This window comes from Mchenga conophoros, linkage group LG2 (assembly GCF_057382185.1).
Source record: "Mchenga conophoros isolate Kocher_MC1m ecotype Shallow Benthic linkage group LG2, M_conophoros_male_GT1.1, whole genome shotgun sequence".
Classification (NCBI taxonomy): domain Eukaryota; kingdom Metazoa; phylum Chordata; class Actinopteri; order Cichliformes; family Cichlidae; genus Mchenga; species Mchenga conophoros.
Window position 1 is genome coordinate 6680963 of NC_140527.1, and position 21365 is coordinate 6702327.

Below are 21365 nucleotides of genomic sequence, written 5' to 3' on the forward strand. Positions count from 1 at the left end.
TGGAAAATATCAGAAGAATGAATTTGAATAATCCTTTATAGACGGAAGACTTCTCTGAATAGCATAACAATGATAAAACCTTTCAGAGGCATAGCAGTATGTCTGAGGAGACCCTTTCACTGGAATGGTGACTCAAACTTGGACAGTGACAATGAACTGTTTACAGAGCATCCATAAAAATACAGCATGATTCATTCCACAACAGCCTGTCACATATAAGGATGACAACCTGGCAGCAGTTAAAGTAGAGACATCAAATCTCTCCATCTTGCCATCTTGTTTTGAGCGATCCTTTTTGAGCCTCTGTGGCCCAATTCAGCACCTCCTTTTTTCCCCTCTCTTTTCTGAAACAGACTTCAGAGATGTGAGCGGAGGATGGAAGCAAGACTCTTGGCAGAAGCAGAGAAGGCAGACGTGCTGTAGAGACCATTTCCTGTGGGCACTGGGTTAGAGGAAGTCTTTACTCAGCCAGGTGAGTGAAAGGACTGAAGATTACTGCCATGGCCATCTGGTAACCACAGCACTCCCGGGCTTTGGAGCTCCCGTCAACCCAACTGCCAACACACTGTCCACAGTGGGCCACAAAGGTTCTTATGGCACTCAGGTTACCTTACCAATCACAGCCACACAGACACACCACTTATGCCAATGCCTCTTAGCAGTTACAATGCTGATTGCATAGAACTCTGGGAGACAATTATTTTGTACAATCATTTGAATAAAGTTTATTACTCAGGCTTAATATCCTCACAGATGCGCACACAATCCCCCAAAAGATCTGTTTCTTTCTTTTGTGTGTGTGTGTGTTTGTGTGTGTGTGAGAGAGAAAGAGTTGGGGTGGGGTGAAGAGCATAAGTTTTACAATCCTCCTTGCTTATCTGTTTTTGTGCCATATGCTTACTGTAAATCACTCTGTGAGTGCCTTGTTTGGTGAAACAACTTTTTTACTCGGTAAATACAAGCTGTTTAAAAAGGAAGCTCAAATCTACACCTGTGTCCTTATATCAATCATCCTGAATACACCAACCATAAAAATCATTTTTTAAATATCACATTTTATGTGACTTTTATGTCAATTAGCACGTTACGATTGGAGTCTCACTACTACACCTCTAAAAAGCATAACAATCATATGTGATTCATATTTGGTCAGTGCTCTGGTTTATCTGACCGACGTAGGACAGTTTTCCAATTTCATTGTACTACTATACTATGTATGACTGTGCAATGACAATAAAGAGTTATCTTATCTTATCTTATCTTATCTCTTTTTGCAGCCATAAACTGTTCCTATAACTCCTGCTACATTCCAATTGCACCCTGAAAGTCCTGTTCTGACCATGTGCAGTTTTACCATGAACCTCAAAACTTGAACAAAGCACAAACATGTAAAATAGTCAGATGTCTATTCATATTAATGTACAGAATTCACCTGCTTGCTGCTACTACTGCACATTCACCCAGTGTATATACTATATGTATGTATATATATATATATATATAATGTTCTTCCTCTACACCCCCCCCCAATTTTTGCACATGTCGAGGAGCGTGTCAGGCTACATTTCACTGTGTGTTATACTTGTATAACTATGCATGTGACAAATAAAGAACCTTGAACCTGAACATCAGATTTTGTATGAAACTGACCCCATTTTTAAAATCGTCCGTGGAGACGAGTCAGCTGCAGAAAGCGTGACCATGAACATGGTTGTTATTTGTTTTCAATGTTCACAGGGCTGTTCAACGTAACTATGTACCCCACAATCAAACAGTCAATGGCAAGCTCTACGGTAATGTCCAGAAGTGCAGGAAAACAAGCTTAACTGTGACACAAACCATCATCTCAATGTGGAGCTACACCTGCAACATGTGCATGTGATGCACCTGGCAAGGAGCAAGAACGAGATATCCAACAAGCAATCCAAACAGCAGAGAGTTTGTTTTTATATATATATATATATATTTATTAGGGGTGCAACGATACTTGTATCGATATTGAACCTTTCGATACAGTGCTTTCGGTTCAGTACGCATATGTATCGAACAATACAAAATTTTTAATTTATTTTATCAACTTTTCTTCTGACGATGCTGTCTGTGTTGAGAGTTCAGTGGATCTGCGTTCGACTACTCCGCCTAGGCTGCACTGTCGAGCGCAGATCCACTGAGCGCAGTGCAAGCTAGCAAGACAGAAGCTAAGCTCGTTGCAACATGGCAAATTGAACCTCCCCCACCCTCATTCAGATCTGGCCTTTGGAACTATTTTGGTCTTCATGTGAAGTATGATCCTGAAGGCAAGCGCGTCATGGACAAAAGTAAAACAGTATGTCGGATGCAATGCTCAATTACATGGTGGGAACTATTGCGTTAGCGCAGTTAGCTCGTTAACGTGTTGACGCCGTCCAGCCCCATGCACGGGGCGATCCGCGGTAGCTCGTTAACGGAGATTTGCCGTGTTGTGGCGTTAACGTCATTTCAGGTTAACGCTGACAGCACTAGTGGGAACACAATGAATATGACTGCATATTTACTCCGACATCATCCTAGTGCAAAGACAAGCAGACAAAAACAACAAGCACACATGCTACAAACTTTACCCGAGTCATTTAGACCAGCGGCCCCCAACCCCCGATGTTTAATATGCTGCTGAGAATATAGCCCAGAAGAAGCGTATAGTATAGCTTTTATTTTGGAAAGAGACATTTCTCTGTAATAAACTCTCTTTTCCAAAGATGAGTGATTTCTCGATCAGATAGATTTATTATTTTATCCCTTTGTTGTTTCAGCAACATTAAATTTAAAAACTGTACGTTTGAGTTCAAATGTATATTTATAATCCCATCTAGCATCAATGTAGAATTTAAGAGTCCAGCTTTGTAATACTTTGTAAAGTGTGTACAAACACACCTGCAGTGAGATTATAATTGACATTTTGAAATACCAAGTCATGTCTGGCATCATATTAGGTTTCAGAAGCTTGCAACCTTTATCTTTCTGAGTTATATAAATAAGTTATTAAAATTCTTTTGATAAATTAATAAATAATTTTAAAATAATCATATGAAGGGGGAATGCATTGCATAGCTAATACATCAAGCACACGAGAAGGATCTAATTAACCAGGTTTCTTTATGTACAGTGCTAATGTCATTGTCATATCATTGTCATTGCGAGTGTAAATTTAATCACTGTGAAGTATGAAATGATGATTTGAATAAATAGAATGGATTTTAGTATTGGAAAATGCAAATGAAGCCACTGTATTTCCTCACAGTGCTCTTGCTGTGTTTCTGACTGTTAACCTGAATTCATTGTAGTTAAATTATAAGATGTTAAATTTCTTTATAGATTTTTCTACTGGTGCATATTAGACTGAGTGGCGGGATGTATTTTTTGTGTGGAGGTGTTAAAGAAAGAGGGTCGTGACAAAAATGGCATGTTCCTGGCCCACAACAACAACCCATTAATCAACAGCTGTATAGCGCAAGCATGGATCAGCCAGGTTCCCCTGAGTATCCCATCATTAAAAACCTCTCAGGCAGTCTGACAAAGCTGTGTTAATTAGTGTGTTGGAATTAAAAGAAGAAAAAAAGGATCATCAAGGCTTTTAAAAACCTAAGAAAATAACAGCTAACAGGGCTGTGGAAGGGGGCAGGTATGGATGTCTGAGGCAGGAGTTGCTCTGTGACATCCCGAGGTCACAGAAAGATGGACGACTAGATAGAAAAGCAGCTTACTATGACACAGAGTGCTTTTTATAAGTGGAGGACTTGTCACCTACAGAATCCCAAGTAGACATTAAGACTAGGCCATGGTGGTCTGGAGCCATGTCAGTTAAAGCCTTTGCCTCCAGCATTGGTAGGTTCTTGAGGAAAAAGCAATGATAGATAGATACCATTCTCATCCTCCCATCTGCGACTACTGCAGAGAAATGCAAGGGTCTAAAATGAAAGGATAAAGTGTGTTGAGACCTCTGGAGCCATGAAAGGCACAAGTCCAAACCCTGGCAACAAAAATGAAAAGTAAGAGAGGGGTGAAGAATAAAATGTGTAAATGCCTGTGAATCACAAGGTCTACCAGCATAAATTTGAAAACGACTGAGGTTTCACAGACTCCCACTCATGCCAGGTTTGGGGAAGTGGATCCCACACCTCTGATTTGAAGGCATTAACGCTCAATTTCTTTTACTCATAGTGCAATAATATCACTTAGTTTCAAGCGTAAGCTCTTTAAAGTACATCATAGAAGTACAAATGCAAATGTATTCTAAATGCTGCTTGCTTGATGATGCTCTCTACTGGCCCAGACCCAACAGGATGTTTCTTGTTAATTACATTTGCAAAAATTGGGGACTTGAAGAAAATTACATTAGGCACTTAGTGGTATTTTACTGATAGCTGAAAGTAGTGCTAAAGACTGTGAAGGAAAAAGGAAAAAAAATACAGTAATGTAGCTCCATCAGCTGCTTCACAAAGGTTTAGTGATGGTTTAATAAACAAATCCACACGTTAATACTGTAATTTATGCTTTTGGAAAATTAACCAATACTATCATTATTTCTGTCTCAGCTGGTATAAAATATATATGCTTAAACAGGTCAATAAAGCTGCTATAAGACTACTCAAACCAATAAAGATGTAATTTACAATCTCCATATAGTTTAATTTTATAGTCTCTGATAGACAGACATTTATTAGATTTACAGCATAACAATACCTTTATAAGCCTTAATACACCCTGAGATGTCCAGCAGAGATATTTTTTGAAATTCAAAGGTGGAGGCTTTGAGCCTTTAGAGGCCAGGCGCTCCAACTCAGGAACGAGCTGTCTGAGGAGATCAGACACAGTCGCTCTTTGTCTTATTTTAGGTTTTAAGTTTTGAGTCATCAAAGTGTGTCATATGTTTTATCTCTTTTTTGATACAATAAAGCTTTAACTCCACTTTTTTTCAACTTTACAACTATTATTCCTTTATCATTATCATCATCTTTAAGAATTAAAATAGGATTATAAATAAATTTGCATTAAAAAATACTAGCAAAACTCGTTTTTGCTATTTTAATGTGATTTCAAAGATACCAAATATGATGTGATCACATTTTTTTAGTCTTCACTCTCAGTCTGAAACAGGTGTTGAAAAGTGGCAGCCAGGTTGTGATCAGGGTGGTCTTTTGCTAAGGCCAATACAGTATATAGAAATATCTTCTGATACTATTGAGACTGATGGAAAGTGGATAGGATGAGATTGCGCTCACATCTCATCCAATTTTTGAGTAAATTGCTTGTGTGATTTCAGAAGGTGGAACTGGTTGGCACTTTCAGCTGGAGGTCTCTGAACTACGATCTAATCATAGCTGGTAACAACACTACTGGAGTCCAGTAGGTTACAGTCAAAGCATACTTTCAGCATGTACAGGTGCTATTACACAGTAAGTAAGAGTGGGACTAATCAGTGCTGTGAATGGGTATACAGTGGCTTGTGCAGGCAGACCAGCAGTTCCATGTGAGTGGGTCCTCTGTTGGTTTCATGGACCTAGTTCAACTAAACATCTGCGATGGGAAGGAATCACTGCCTGCCAAAATCTTTGTAACCTAGCCTAGTTTTTCCAACTTTTTTATTCATGAAGGTGCTCAGCACAACATAAATACATAATTAACTATGTAAGAGCAGGTTGAGGTTACGTAAGGCTGAAAATTCCCCCCATGCATGAATTGTTAAGATTTGTATCCAAATTATTTTGGGATATTTTACTTGAGAACGTTGATACACTGTCTTCCAGTTTTCCTTATATTATTCCAATATGCATTTGTGAACATATGATGCAAAATGTTTCATTGTGCTATATCTACAAATTCCCAAATCCTGAGCTGGATCAACTGCATCTGGGCTGCAGATGTTTAGGTTTTGTCTTTTCGAAAAGTCATCGTTTAAAAAGAGATTTAGTGTTTATTCTTGGTCGTGGAAACCTTGACTTTATGGCAATGGTTTCAAATTCCAAACAGCTTCTAAAGGATGTTTGCAATAAAATTACACGTGCTGTAGTGCAGTACTTAAATAACATTTGAAAACACTGCATACTGTGACTTTGCAGCGTTGTGTCAGATTTCTAATACCAAAGTTTCTGAGGATATATCAGTATGAATAAGTATTAATAAAAATGGGATTTCTACCTGTCATAAGTCATATTTAGCAATGGGGGATATCAGCTCTCACCTCTTCTTTAGACCAGAAAAGCTATTCAAATAGCAGAGCAGTGCATTTCCTCTTGCAAATTACACTTTCAAATATACAGCTTATGCATCAAGACTGCAAAAATCTGACTGCTGTCTATCATTTACAGCCTACAGTTGTTACTCTGAGCTAAAAAGCAGGTGTGCGGGGCTAAAACCTGCGTAGGAGGTGCCAAGTTCTATCAATGTTGCCATAATTCCCAGTGGCTGCCCACAGAGCCCAATAAAGGTCACTGCTTAGTTAAAGGCCTATTATTTGAGAAAAAGCTCATGTCAGTGAATTCCCCATGTGACTGTACGAATGTGGGGGAGAAAGCCCATCCTGCCCTACGGTCACTGGTAGCGTTCGATAAGTCCACCAAGTTATTTAATTCCCACCTGAGGTAGAATGAATTAATTAAAATGTGGTGAGCCAACCGTGCACATCTATTAAATTAGAAAAAAAGAGGGAAAGCTTTGTGCGGTGTTGGATAAGAGCAAATTGAAATGTTGAATTGTGGCACTGCAATAACTGAAAGTCATACTTAATGTATGTAATTAAGTTCAAAACAAATTTAGCTAATATTATCGGGAGAATTGGGATAATTGTTAGTTTAGGAGAAGCACTGTTTGCTACGAATAGCAATTAACTACAAAGTGTGTTTGTGCATGTGTGTATGTGTGTGTGGGTTTGTATGAGTTTAATGGGTGAAACTTTTAAACTAATATAATCATTTAAAGTAAAGTATTACAGCGCATTCCTTTACAGTTTAATAAGTGCCCAGGGGACTATTTTTGCATGTTGTACCCAGTTTTCTCCCAGTGTTACCATTCCAGCAAAACACCAAAGATAACTGAAAAGAGGAGTTCCCCTGATAAAAAGAGTAGAGGCATGAGAGCATATGTAGCTTCGAGCTTTTGGCTTTAAAATTGTCGTCAGGAATAATTGGATGTGCTTACAAAGCAACAGGCAATGATACCAGGTGTGCCATCTGATTGCTCAATTCCATCAATTAGGCTCTGTGTCCACACACATTGGATTTTGCATCGGACCCATTTTTTTAGAGCACTTCTATACACTTGAGTGTTTATTCTTTTCTGGTTACAAAACATTCACGTCTTGAGTATGGCCATGTTCCTAAAAATCACACTTTTCAACTCAGAGTGCCAAGAGTGCAGTGAGCTGTGCACTGGAAATGCTGAGCTTCCAAGGATTTGTACGGAACAGAAAAATAAATGCTGCCGATGCAAAAGATCGTTATGGTGACAATGTTTCGTCTATTGTACTTATTATTTAAATGAATAGTTAAAACAGTGTTACAGTATCAATATCTTCTCTAGTGCAACAATTAATATTTGTTGACCGCCATCATTTCAATCTGGAGGACAAGATGAAGAAATTTATTCAGTAGGACTCAGAATCATTCTTGTGGAGCGTAAACAAAATTTCTGCTTAAGAAAGTCTCACTATACATTTGCTATATACTAGTAATGGTTAAAATGTCTCTTTTTTGTTTAAATTATGCGTGTAGAGTGATTTTCTCTCTTTCTTTAAAAAAAGAAAGAGAATATCAGAGTTGTATTTTGTTTTAAATGTAGTTTTAAATGAAATTAACACAATTTATTTGATGTTGAGAGCACTGGGTGTTTCTGAAGACACAACTTCCTGTTTGTTAGCTGTTACTTTCTGACACCTTTGTTTGTTGCCAATGATTATGTCAGCTGAAAGCCTGACAATATGCTTTGACAGTATAGCTACTCTGATAGAGTGATATTTAATGACACAAAATGTAACTTAAAGACTTTTGACAAAGCCTGCCTTCTCTCACAGTAAATCCAGCTCTTTCACCAGAGTCCCCAAAACAACAGAAAGTGTACACTCATCCTTTCGAAAATCCCTCTCTCACACAGTCCATCAATGCATATGCACGTACTTGATTCCTGCGTGCAAATCACCATTTTCTTTGCCCAGACAGTCGTGAAAACGAAAAGAGCGAGGCAAGCAGGGGGATTTTTCCACTCAAATCTCAATTCAGACAAGATGTGAGAAAAGTTGCATTCTGATGTGTTTCTGAGAGTGTCAGGAGAGCCACTGCCAGGAGAATGCGACACAGCAGGGCTGACAGCTCCATCATAAAGCTCCCCAGCCAGTCGTCAATCACTCAGCAAGGCTCCCGTCGGCCATGGCGCTGCAGAAGATGAGCAGGCGTGCAGAGACACACATACACAAACAAGCGTGGAGCACACAAACACCATGGCAGGAGACCACTTCACCATCACACGACTGGGAGATTTCCAACTAAGCCTGGCAGTCTTGGTACAGAACTTCAGTCAAATTGAACTTGTGGCTCATGCTATTAAATACACACAGACACACACACTCTTAATAGCACACATGAGCCTCTGTACATCTCCCTATGACACCGACTCATACACCACCTTGAAATACTGTCCACACACATCCACAGCCACACACCAGGACAAATATGCACACCACAATGAAAGCTTTCTCTCTCGGTTGTGATTACCCTTTCACCTGCATGCCTCCCATCGATATGTGGAAGTAATCATGCTCAGAAAACAGTTTGGTCCAGAGCCTGAATCCAGTGCACTATGTGAAAAATCACAAAGCGATTGAAAAAGTCCTTTCCAAGGGTAAAACAAAAGTAAGACTGCTAGGAGTGTTATTAAAAAAAAGATCTGGAATGGAAATAATGGATCTCTAAGGAATACCACGATGCTGTGTTTATATGCTTTTTCTTTTCTGTCTCAAAAACAGTAATGAGTGTACGTGTGCACAGGGGCTGGGCTACTTTTTTCTCATTCATTGTGTGTTTTCTATCTGATTCATTATTTACAACAAGGAATTTAAATAATACAATTTAAATGAGGGGAATTTGGTCCACAGGGCACCTGCTGAACATAACAATAGAAAGCAAAAACAAAGAAACTAAAAAAGAACAGATGTTTTGGGTTGTCTTTTTTTCTGTGGAAAGATACAACTAGAATTATAATAGTTGTAATAGTTCGTTGATTATAAATTCAGTTCTAGTAAAATGCAAATAGCTGATATGAATGACACCTGTTTTGCTATTTTATTTCTGTAATTTGTACCAGAAGCTTTTATTTTGAAACAAAAAATACTTAAAAGAAGCACTGAACAGTCATGTCTCAGCCCAAGATACTTAAAATTAGGCTCGTGGGAAATTTTAAACAGCCTTGGACCAGCTTGTTCCAGCCATCATTATCATAGATTTAGTGTTCAGAAATGTCACAGATAACTAAATGTGTAAGTTTATAACTTAACTTGTTCAGCGTGTGCATTTTTTCTGTACAGCTCTCATATGCTGTCTCACTAAGTTCACTAAAAGTTTGAGGTATGGCAACATCCATACATCCAGTGTCAGCTAAGAAACAAGCATATTTAAACTGTATATGGCTCAAAGTTATTGAATGCACCATAACAGTCTTACGCCTTTAAAAAGATGTCCACATATCAATTTGTTATATTACAGTAGCTATTTCCTTTTTGATTAAAGGTCTATGGTTTATGTGTTTAATGTCCACAATAAAAACATCCGTGTAATTATATAGATTTAAGAACTATGACTAAATGTCCAACATGTATAGTTCTTGGCCAAATTATTGCAGGAAAGACAAAAGACTCACACAACACGTGTATACACGAAATAGCTCATTTTTCCTAACTACACTCTCTCTCTGATATTTTGTGCATCTGGTTACTTGTGATGACAGCAGTTTCCTATGAACATCACCTAATGCTGTGTCACTATACTGTGCATACGATGACACTCTGAAGACTGCTGGGATCATAACAGCAGTAAGATAACTGGACCCAGCACCCTTTCCACAGAGGGGTTTTTCTGCAGAGCATGGACAATGGAGGAGTCATAAGTATCCCCCTCACAGGACGAAGGCCTGAAGTGAGGTGATGGGGGTTGGTAGAGGCCATAAAACTAGAGTGCCGAAGAGGTCTGCAGCTTTGGAGATAACTGAGACCCAAACAACAAAACCAACTGGTATGTTTGAATGCTTATTCTACATTCTCTGGTCCTATGGACAATGATGGAAACAACTGGAAGGGACATTTATGACGCCCTGAAGAACTTAAACCACTCTGCAGAGAGACATGTGATTTGCACGCCCGGAGGAAGCACCACCAAGCTGGGATGTTTTTGAAAATGTTACTTTCTTATTTTAACTATTAGGTTTGTAGCTTGAACCTATTCGCTGGAACGTTGAAGACAATATAATTACACAGCAAGCAAGACACGAAGTAGGCAAAGTTCTTCATGTTTCTCGTGCACGGGAGAGAACCGGACAAACGCCGTTCCTTCGCTTGACCCCAGTTGCTCTCGTCCGCTCCCCTGTAACACTGCTCTTTTATTGAGGTTACATGAATATGCATAGGTTCATTAACATACGACGTCTACATACAAAGAGTACCTTGCCTGTGTGTGTGTGTGTGTGTGTGTGTGTGTGTGTGTGTGTTTGTGTATGTGTTTGTGTGTGTTGGGGGGGGGGGGGGTCCAGAGTGTGATCCCATAAATGACTTCCCTAAACCTGCTGGTCTGGAAGTCCAGCAGTTCATCTAAACAAAAGGCACTTAGCCTAAAACAGATATAGATACGTTTATCCTACCATAAAACAATAAGACAAGGTACAACCTCTTCCCATGCTCCCAGGATGTAGGTGTGCACACAAAGTTTGCAGACTATTAAGGATCAAACCTCTACCAATCTAAAACTAATTATAAAACTCTAAGCATATATAAGTAGATATTTCTAAGCATAAATGACAATCAACAATACAAAACCTAACAACTTGTATCCATTTGGCAGAACCATAACTTCTACAAGTAAACCCCCCCCTAAAACACCCAACCAGACACTCCAAATCTACACGTCTGTACACTCTTTCTGAACTGCTCTTCAGCACCTACGCACAGCAACACTCAGACCCTTTTCTCTCATCAAAATCCAGCAGTGTGTGGGCAACCCACTGGTTCTCTAGGAAAAACTCCAACACAGCAGCATTCAGCTAGGGGCTTGTAAGTATTCACACATCGAAAGAGCAACAGCGGAAAAACAGACAGTCCAGTTTCAGTCAAGGTTTATGCTTCCTGAGCTTCTACATAGGTAAGCTCCACCTCTAGCTCTATTTCTCAGAAATATGACTTCTTTCAGGCCCCGAGGGGCTATTTTGGAGCAAGGGATTAGCGCACCAAGATTCACACCACACCTACCACCTATAGCTAAACTCAGGGTTCATAACAAGACCCCATGGGTATATGTTAGGTTCAGCAGGTCTCTGAATCCCCATTAGTGCGCCCTCCCTTTCGTACCATACACCCTACCACGAGCTCTTAACCCCCAACAACATGACTTCCAGGGGTCACAGGGCACATAAACAACAATGTTAGATGGTATCATCAATTCATTCTTGGATAAAAGTAAAAACCATTCATACACAAAATGCACATGCCAACTTTTGACAAAAGATACTACCTTTCACATTTAACACTACATAGGTTTTGAAATTATTTTTTTTCCAGAATGAAAGCAGCTTTGTAGAGAGGGAAACAAAATGTATTTTTCCAGGAGGAAAATTGGTTGGTGTATTTGACGATTCAACCAAGACTTTCATTAATTTACCCCAAACAACAATTTGTTTTCTGCTTAAGTGCCTGGGAGAGTGGGCAAACTTTGCAGCCACAGTATAAATGAGATTCAGCTCTATTGATTCATGTGGGTAAAGTGGGGTCACCGCAAAACAGAAAGAAAGGAAGACAAAAAAAAAGGGCCTGCAACAGAGTTCCAACAACAAATAATCACGACAAAATAAACACCTCGAGGATAATAGTGTACACTGAAGATAGCATTGCAGTATCTTCATTAAGATGGGGTGAACAATAGGAGGCAGCTAGCTGTCAATAAAAGCATGCAGACAATAGATGAGATGCTTGTATAAAATCCATGAGGGACATTTTGATGAGTCAGTTTGTGTGGGTAAAAAGGGATCAAAACCAAAACGTCTTAATGATCTTCCACACTTTGCACTCAGCTTACAATATAGAAACCTCTCTGCTCTCAGACGTCTTCACTGGGAAATCAAAAAGTTCCCCTAAATGTGCGTCCAGTCTAAATTTCATTAGTTGCTCAGAATAAAACTCTAAATGTATATCTTGCCATTCTCTTGCGGCCCCAAGAGTGATGGACAGCATTCTGAATCCACTTCTCCAGGATTACCCTATTTCAGCTGTTTTTTAATTGAGTTTTAGAAAAGCTCAGTAGCCATGGCAGGATGATAGCAGGTCCTCTGAGGCTTCACCCAGACTAAGCATGTGAAACTCATAGTCTTCAGTAAAAAGGTCATGTGGAAGTTAGAGTATTAATTACAACCAAAAGTCACCAGCCTCACGAGGGTCCCCATTTTCCATATACACAATACTGGGTTTATTAGGGCCCGTGTTTCTTTGCAATTAACCTCAAAGTAATCTTTTAGAAGAATGATAATGAGCCGAGTGTCTGTCAAAAGTAATGAAGATCTTGAGCTTTCCACACTGACACATTGTGATTTTTTTTTTAATACATTCAGCTCATTAGGAGCAGTATGGAAGAAAAGTGTCTCATTCACACAAACTTGCCCTCTTCACCTTTGTCCTCTCTTTACTGCTCCCGTGTCAGTCTTTGCACTGTTATTCCCTGTACTGACTATCCCAAACCAATTAGTAAAAAGTAGATAATATACTGAACTGGTACTATTTCTAAATGAAAGTGAGGTCACATTGACTAGTGCACAAATAAAAGGAGAATACTCTGAAAAGGGTGGCAGTGCACAAAATAATAAAAAATAAATCTGTGAGAATGAAACGATCAGTTAGCCAAGCATGGCCCTACAGCCATTCCACTGGACCTGAACATGTAAATCCTCCACCGAGGTGGGGCAATCTATCAAGAGTAACGCTGCAGAGAGATATGTAGTGGAGCTCAGGACTCTACATAATGACACCTGCTGGACTGAACAATGATTTTATTGTAAAATGCTTTCTCTGAACAAGTTTAACCCTCTCGAGGCAGGCGTTGCCGATTTGCAACAGTTAAAAACTAACAACCTGATTACCCCACATACATATTTTATGAGTTTTTTTTACTCAGAAGTACCACTGCAGGACTTGGTTGTGCATTAGCAACAAAAAGTTTAATTTGAGCCCGAGAGGGTTAAAAACATAGCAACAGAGCGTACATAACAGAGCCTTGACCATCAGTAACTGTCATTAGAATTATACCACCTCGCTTCATTTTATCATTGTCACGATTCAAGAAGGCTGCTCTGTCTTTACTCATTTGTGTGGAATCCTGGGTACTGGGGCTTCTAGTCTGTTCTTTACTCAACTTCCACTTTCCCACACTGCCAAAATTAATTCCGTCATCACTCTGGTCCAGTTGTTTTTTTGTTTTTTGTTTTTTTTTTTTTTGGGGGGGGGGTTGCCTGCCTTCTGTGAACCAATCAGCACTTTCTTTTATTTGCACCTGCAGCAATATGCAGCTGCTCTGACTTTGCATACAATATGCACCATCCTGGGTGGATCGTACTCAGTTAACATAGAAGTAGTCTGGTTTTGCATTCTCTGCCACTCGGGAGACTAATCAGCTGATGCGGATTTTTCTTCACAATCAATTGCTAATTTTCACATTCAAAAAGCTACACTTCTATTCTATTACATAATAATAATTTTTCTATCAGGATACTACGTGACACCTGCCAACATTTAGTACATAAATGACATGACCTTCATTTTCTTTAATTTATGATGAAGGCCACTTATTTGAAACATTAGCATGCTTATCAAAATCATGAGAATTCCTTGAAGGAATAAAAATGTGTCAACTTTTCCTTAAATTTTATGTACTACTTTTCTTGTTGACACAATATTTAAAAAACGTGACTTTAGTTTAGCACCATCAAAAAGCCAATACTATCATCACTACAGGGTTTCCCTGAATATGAAATATGGCTTTTATTTCGCTTTAAGTGGGGGTTAATTTACTCGAGCCCAAACACTTTTTTTCTGTATGAAATGACCAAAAGTTGCAGAAAAATACATAAACATTGAAAGACAGGAAACATAGACTCTTTGCCTTAAATATACTTGAACCAGTTGTGCTTAGGTGTACAGTCACCCCCAAAGGCCCATTGTGAGCCAAGAAAAGCCTTGTATGAGGAACACACCTGTTTCAAAGATTTATTTTTGAGAACAGACTTATAAGTCTAGCAGAGGCAGATAGAGATCTCACTAGAGTATAAACTGGATTTTAGCATTCAGTCTTTTGGACTTTTATTTGAGTGAAATGACAAAAGAAATTACAAATACACAATAACTGATTTGCATGGCCACTCGTGGCTGCAGGAAGAAGCTATAAATGCAACAGACATCTAATGAACTCATTACTGGATAAGGCAGACTTGTTTGCAAACAGTTGCTTATTTACTCATGTTAGGCATTACACCAAGAAGTAAGAAGTAAGAATGTCTTAGAATTGTAATTCTGATCAATAGTTAAATATTAATTCCAGCACTGTTTGCTGGACTGACTTCTCCTCTGGGAAGTGTCTGAATCTTTAGCTGTTCAATGCCGCCACCAGGTAGTTGCTGTTTGCTTTTTAGTCCTGAGTATATAGTGCAAACCAACTTTTAGAGAAATCGCTCAGGCTGCTAAACAATAAGATAAAAAGCTAGCTCTTTCAGTCTGCCACAGTTTTTTCCTATCAATTGGTATTAGTGTGACTACATCTTAAGACTACGTTTTACTTTTGGGATAATGCACTCATGCGGTATGAAAAACATCTGCCTTATGTTATCATGCCATTAATTACGGAGCAAAAAGTTTTGAGATATTATAAATTTATAGAACCAGCTAAGAAAAAAAGCCCCACCACAGCAGAACCTGGCATGCAGTTTTAAGCAGTAGGTATGGTGACAACTATTCCTGAGTGCAGCATGATATTTTACCACTTACCCATTTACTTACAGTCTCCATTAATAAAGAGTGCCCTACACAATGATTGTTTTGAAGTGATTTTGCAGAGGGACATTTTTCTAAAGGACGACTGTTCCAGGAAGAAATACTTAGAAAAAAAAGACAATTTTCTCAGAAATGAATTTCTACTTTTCTACTCTTTAGAGGCTGTTTTAAAAGCCCATTATTGGCTCTAAATGCACCGCTACAGTCAAGTCCACAAGTCCATTTTTGGACAATGATTTTTGTAATTTTGATTTGTACAACACTGCAGTGGATTTTAACTCAAACAATGAACATGTGATTGAATAAGAGACTTTCAGTTTTAATTCAAGTTATTAAAAAAATTATTCCTCTAGGAATTATACTTATTTTTACACATAGCCTCCCATTTTCAGGGGCTCAAAAATAGTTAGACAACTGACTGACAATCAGATTCCTAGCCAGGTACAACCTGTTCCCTTGTTATTTCATTACAAATTAATCTCTCAACATAAAGAAATGTTGATGCAAGAAAAACGCCTTCACAAAATCGAATCAAGTCAAGAACACACTCAGGGAGGTGTATCATTGTCAAGGCCTTCATGAATGCAATTGCAGAGGGTTTACCAAGAGGTGCAAACCACTGGTTACACTCAACAAAAAGGCCAGATTAGAACAGCTCATGATCTAACCTACCCCTAAACCCAAACCCAAACCCTAACCCTAACCTTCCCCAGCATAATAGAGGTAGTATTATGGCATAGCTTAATGCCATATGTCATGGCTGCAACTGGAACTGGATCACTAGTGTTTATTGATGATGCGACTGGTGACAGAAAAAGGATGATTAATTCTCAAGTGTGCAGGGCTCTTTGCTTAGATTCAGCCGAAAGCTGCAAAACTGATTAGACGGCACTTGACTGTGCAAATGAATAACGACCCAAAGCATACTGGAAAAGGAACCCAGGAGTTTTTCAAGGCAAATTCCCCTTGAGTTTGAGCTGAGAGTCTGCACTTGAATCACATCTCTGTTCTTTGATTTAAAACCCACGGTGGTCGTGTACAGAGAAAAAAAAACAAGACAAAAAACCCCCAAAAAACACAAAAATGTTTGACTGTTCAAATACACAAAAATGTTTGACTGTTCAAATACTTATGGTCATGACTTTTTAAGAGCAATATAAACAAAGACTGGATACAACCACATATGTGACAAGGGACTGTGGGGACAAATACAAAGATTATAATGACCATTGTGAGATCATAACAAAACTCTAAATGTTAACAGTAAATGTAAATTTGCCTTAAACCTGGCAAGAATGTGTTTTTTCCACTTTGTTACTATTATTTACCAAATATCGATTTTCAGATGAAATCTTAGCATTAAACAGGGCTATTGTTTTACAAATAGTGTGACAAATGTATGTGTAAGCCTCTTACCGTTCACTTGAAGAGTGTGGGTCTGAAACAGTTTTTCATATCCATCAGCATAACAGGTGTAGTTGCCCATGTGGGTAGTGGTGACCTTGGTGAAGTACAGTGAACCGTCATCCCCAAAATCCTGCCACACATAGAAGGAAAATAAATAAATAACAGCTTTTATCACTTACAGAAAGCTACCAGAAGCAGCAGGTTTAGCTTTAGGCATTGAGAGCTTGAAATGAATCGTGTCAGTTGAAATGCAACAAGCCTGTGGCGTGCAGATGAGAATCGTTTATAGAACAGGAAATTAAAACTACCACATGACAACCAAAAAGGCACATTGCTGAGCTAATGGCCATCAATCTAAGTCAAAAGTTGAAGCCATTTTGTCCCACAGAACACAGTTAAGAAGAATTGTTTTCAGTTTTTCCAATCAGTGGAAGAAATCTGATGGAAAGGAGCTGAGGTGACAGATGATTACTGTAGAAATTACACATCCATCCATCGGTGGTGCGGCTATATCAGATGTCGTAGGGTAAGAAGTACACCCTGAACAGGTTATTCACGTTCACATCTACAGTCAATTTAGAATCACAAATTAACCTAACCTCGTGCATATCTGTGGACTGTGGGAGCTAGAGTACCTCCCACTGATAAACGCAATTTCCACACAGAGTGGATTCAAACCCACAAAAATTACAGTGTTTCACAAACAAAAAAACAATGAAATATTAAAAATAACAAAAGACACTCATTTGAAATGTAACTGACCTTGAAAAAGGCAAAACATTGACACTTTGTGTCCATGCATGTTCCACAAATACACAAAGCAATGCTCATGTGGTTTATTTCAAGCGAAACAAAACCAAAACCAATCTATGAAAGCCAACTGAAACATGATTAATTCATGCTGTGTTGTGGTTATTAAGCCAGAGAACAGGAAAAGAAAATGGTGCCGGACATGGAAGCAAAGCAGGCAGAGGAATAAATTGTTCAAGCTGCAGCACAGAAAGAAGCCCCCAAAGCTAATGAGCCCGTTGATGGTGTGCTGGCAAAGAGTGAATGTCTGCCCTCTTGGTAAGATCACACTGCAATAAAAAGTCATCTTCACAAGTTACTATAATACATTTTGGTACTACGTTGAGCCCTGGAGTAATATAATAATCTACTCCTAAAAATTAATTAAAGAGGTGCTCTTTTTCTGCATTGGATTCGTATAAAGTAATAAAAAGACTTCTTCTGCTTGAAAGAAAAGTAAAAGTGTTTTTCTCGTTTTTACAACCCTAAAGGAGAAAGAAATTTAATAGTTTACTTTTGACGTAAACATGCTAATAATGCTAATGCACAGGAAGTTACCTGGGATATTATGGTTGACTATTATTTATTTATTTCCTATTTATTGACTCATTCATTAGTATTAGTGTAACTATTTATTGTGTTTGGCAATTTCACTCTTGAATTCCAAGTTGTTGACACAGTTTTTTAAGGTAGTAACTATTAAAAAGAAGACATTAATATTTAGAATCTGCTTCTATATTTGAGAGGAAAAAATAAACGTACATTGAATTATATAACAACACTCCTTTAAGCGTATCATCTAAATCAAGCGAATACATTATAAATCTTCTGGGACTACTTAAATAAGTGCTTGTTCTTACAATAACACTGTGTTGCACAGTGGCTTTTCAGAAATGAGCGTGCTGCGGCACTTTGCCTTCATTAGAGTTTTCACCATTGCCATCTAACTTGATGAGGGCCAAATGCCAAAACGTGTTCACTTCTGATTGCTGCTACGCTTAAAAAAAATCATTCAGATATCTTTTAGCAGTGTGAACATTTGCTCTTAAGGATATCCTTGATTCTGCTTCAGTGCTTCTGGTTTATTATACCTGTACACAGCATTGTCAAGACTCAGCCTTAATTACAACCCTCTATCAGAAGAGTTCATAAGAAGAAATGTACCTTTTCTCATTAAATAGCTTTTAACATTTTGATCACATCTCTGCCGGCTTTACATCTTGACATTCAGCTTACCCTTAAATGTCTGCAGATGAGCGAGGACAGGCAGTCCTCGTGTTTACAGGCAAACTGCGTGTTTATCGGTTCGTCCCGGTGTGCTCCGATCTAACGTACAAGCTTGGTAACGGGTCGGGCTGAGTGAAGCATCAGAGCTCCACAATATGAGGGGAAATCGATGGTGCGTTTTGGCCCCTTGGGCTCAGAGCATATTGTGTCACCTTCTTAAATGAAAAATGAATGGGGGGAGAAATGAAACTCACAGGGGTGGAACGAGCCACGGCGGAGGCTGTCGACAAGATTCCTCCACCTCACCTCACCACCCTAACCTCAGCTATCAGCAGCACCCAGCTCTGTGCACACGAAACAGGCAAGGGTAGGACTACTCGTAGGGAAAGGAGACAAGGGCAGGCAGAGGTGGATTTACAAATAGGCCATAGTCCTCAAGAAACTATAATTAATAAAGCTGTCACTGCCCAGTCACCTCTGAAAGAACATTGAAGAGCCACCTCATTGAATAGCTAACCTGTGGTATGATGAGGCATTTCAGACAATGGCCTTTGAAGACGTTTCTAGCTCAGCCTCGTGAAACTTTGTTAGAAGAACACGACATTTTGAGTAAAAATACCCTCCAGTGTAAACAAAGACGGAAATGTTTTGCAATCCAGCTAAAAATAGGCTGTTCGCCATTAAAATGTCAGTTCAATTTTATACAAAGAACCATTTTATTACTTACCTCTTTGTATTTCTATCCATGCAAATATTTTCATTTTTATGTGCCTATGTTTATAAGATTTCAGCTGTTGTAATTACTCCTGCGCCCCAGCACAATGGAGGTGAATGGTACTAATCTGTTGAGCTAACAAAACTGACATTTAAAAAAGGTGCATCTTTTCCTAGAAACACTTTTTTGTTTCAACTCCTCCTTATATAAAGTTTTGTATTTTGATTGTTTTTATGTTTGTAGGTGACTTATCTATGAATGCTTCATTGCAGATTCACTGCTTCAAATTGCCTTTTGAGAGGAAAGGAAAATGTTGGAAATGGATTGACTTAATCCACAGAGCTCACTCTCTAACTTAAGAAGACAGTTCCTGGAGAGAAATACAGCTGCTGAAGTTAATTTGTTTTGATGTTGCACCCATTGCAAACAAAATTCAAGTCACCTCTATCATAGCGGGAAAAGCTGTAAATGTCAGAGAGACATATTTCTAAATGTGACATAAAATACCTATCTGCACGGCTGACCACTACCAGGTATTTATTGGAATATATTACCCTTTAAAATAGCAATAAGGTGAAAGTATAATAGGCATGTAAAATTTGCTTTCCAACCTTACTTATGCTAATAATCCTAGTATCTTCTACTAGCTTAACACCTTTATTTAGGCAAGGTTACTTCTTTAGATTTAACTGTCCCATAAAAGTTTGCATGACAGTTCATGTGTAATATTTTCAGACTTTTTTGTCCCATCCCTGAGCTGACAGACATGATTTGTTGTCAGCACTTTACAGCTTTGTGGGCTTTTTTTGAGATGAAATAACAGAAAACGTGAATTGATGTCAGTTTGGTGAAACCAAAAACCAAAAACACCGTACCTGAGACGGGATCTGCTGGAAGAAAAACAGAAGTCAAAGATTTAGAGGTTCATTTCTAATCAAAGCATTTATGAAAGAGATGGATTCCAAACCAAAAAAGGGAAGCAAATAATAAAGTACCAACGTTTTCTTAGCCACTTATCCAAATGGGGTCTATAGCCTACTACCAGCTGTCAAGGGGTGGAAGTTAGGTCACCAGTCACAGAGTAACAGACAGAGAAAAATGGCTAATTTAAAATCACCAATTAACCTAACAAGCATTCCTTTGCACTGTGTGAGAATACCGGTGCAAATCGAAGAACCCCACACATTGACAGGGAGAATATATACACACAACCAGGAGATTTGTCTTGGCACGTGCTCAGTAATTTAGGTACATTTCATCTCTTATCCATGAGACTTTTTCAGTCTCAGCTGATTGCAGGTTTCCCCAGTCTTATAAACAGTACAACTGCATAATGATCAAAATTATCATCATTATGTATCAATGAGCCACAAGCTCGGTTTCCTGATCATTGACATGCAAATTGTCATGAGCATTAATCAGTGGCCATGAGCATTACTCACAGAGAACTGGAGAATGGCTGAAATCACAGACTGCTTGAACTCTGAGATGGTCATTCCTTTTTACATAAATATCCGCTCAAACCAGAATTCCTTCCTCATCCTTTCATTTAAAGAGTGATGATTGATTGCAACCACTTAGCAGTGGTTACTTACTCAGTGCTTTTGGCACTAGTAAGTAGTAATCCTGCTGTGAACCTGATGCTTGCTTGAGGTGGACCATTTCTTGTGCATTGCATTTCGGGTTTGAAAGCCACAGAGACACAAAGTTTTAAAAAATATGCATCTCAACTCTTCCAACACTCGTGACATATATGAGATCAACAATGCTTTTCACTTGGGCAGCGAGTGTCCTCCTTTTCTCTTGGATCTCGTAACTCATCGTTATGCAGTGGTGGTAGTTTTGATCGTTATGCAACTGTACTGTTGATAAGCCTGGGGAAACCTGCAATCAGCTGAGACTGAAGAAGTCACTTGGATGAGTGATGAAACATTTGTACCACTGAAAATGTTGCATCCAAATAAATTC

At 38.7% G+C, this 21365-nt stretch overlaps 1 protein-coding gene across 2 annotated transcripts in view; it reads right to left on the reverse strand.

Annotated features, from left to right (window-relative positions):
• fstl5 (follistatin-like 5) overlaps positions 1 to 21365 on the reverse strand; it is a 203683-nt gene that overhangs the window by 42186 nt on the left and 140132 nt on the right. The window contains exons 8-9 of one of the 2 annotated variants that reach the window (XM_085284620.1): positions 20273 to 20287; positions 16676 to 16796 (exon numbers count right to left, since the gene is read on the reverse strand). In XM_085284620.1, coding sequence (XP_085140746.1) covers positions 16676 to 16796; positions 20273 to 20287 — 136 coding nt within the window. The remainder of the gene's footprint in view (positions 1 to 16675; positions 16797 to 20272; positions 20288 to 21365) is intronic. The other variant, XM_085284630.1, reaches the window with a different exon arrangement.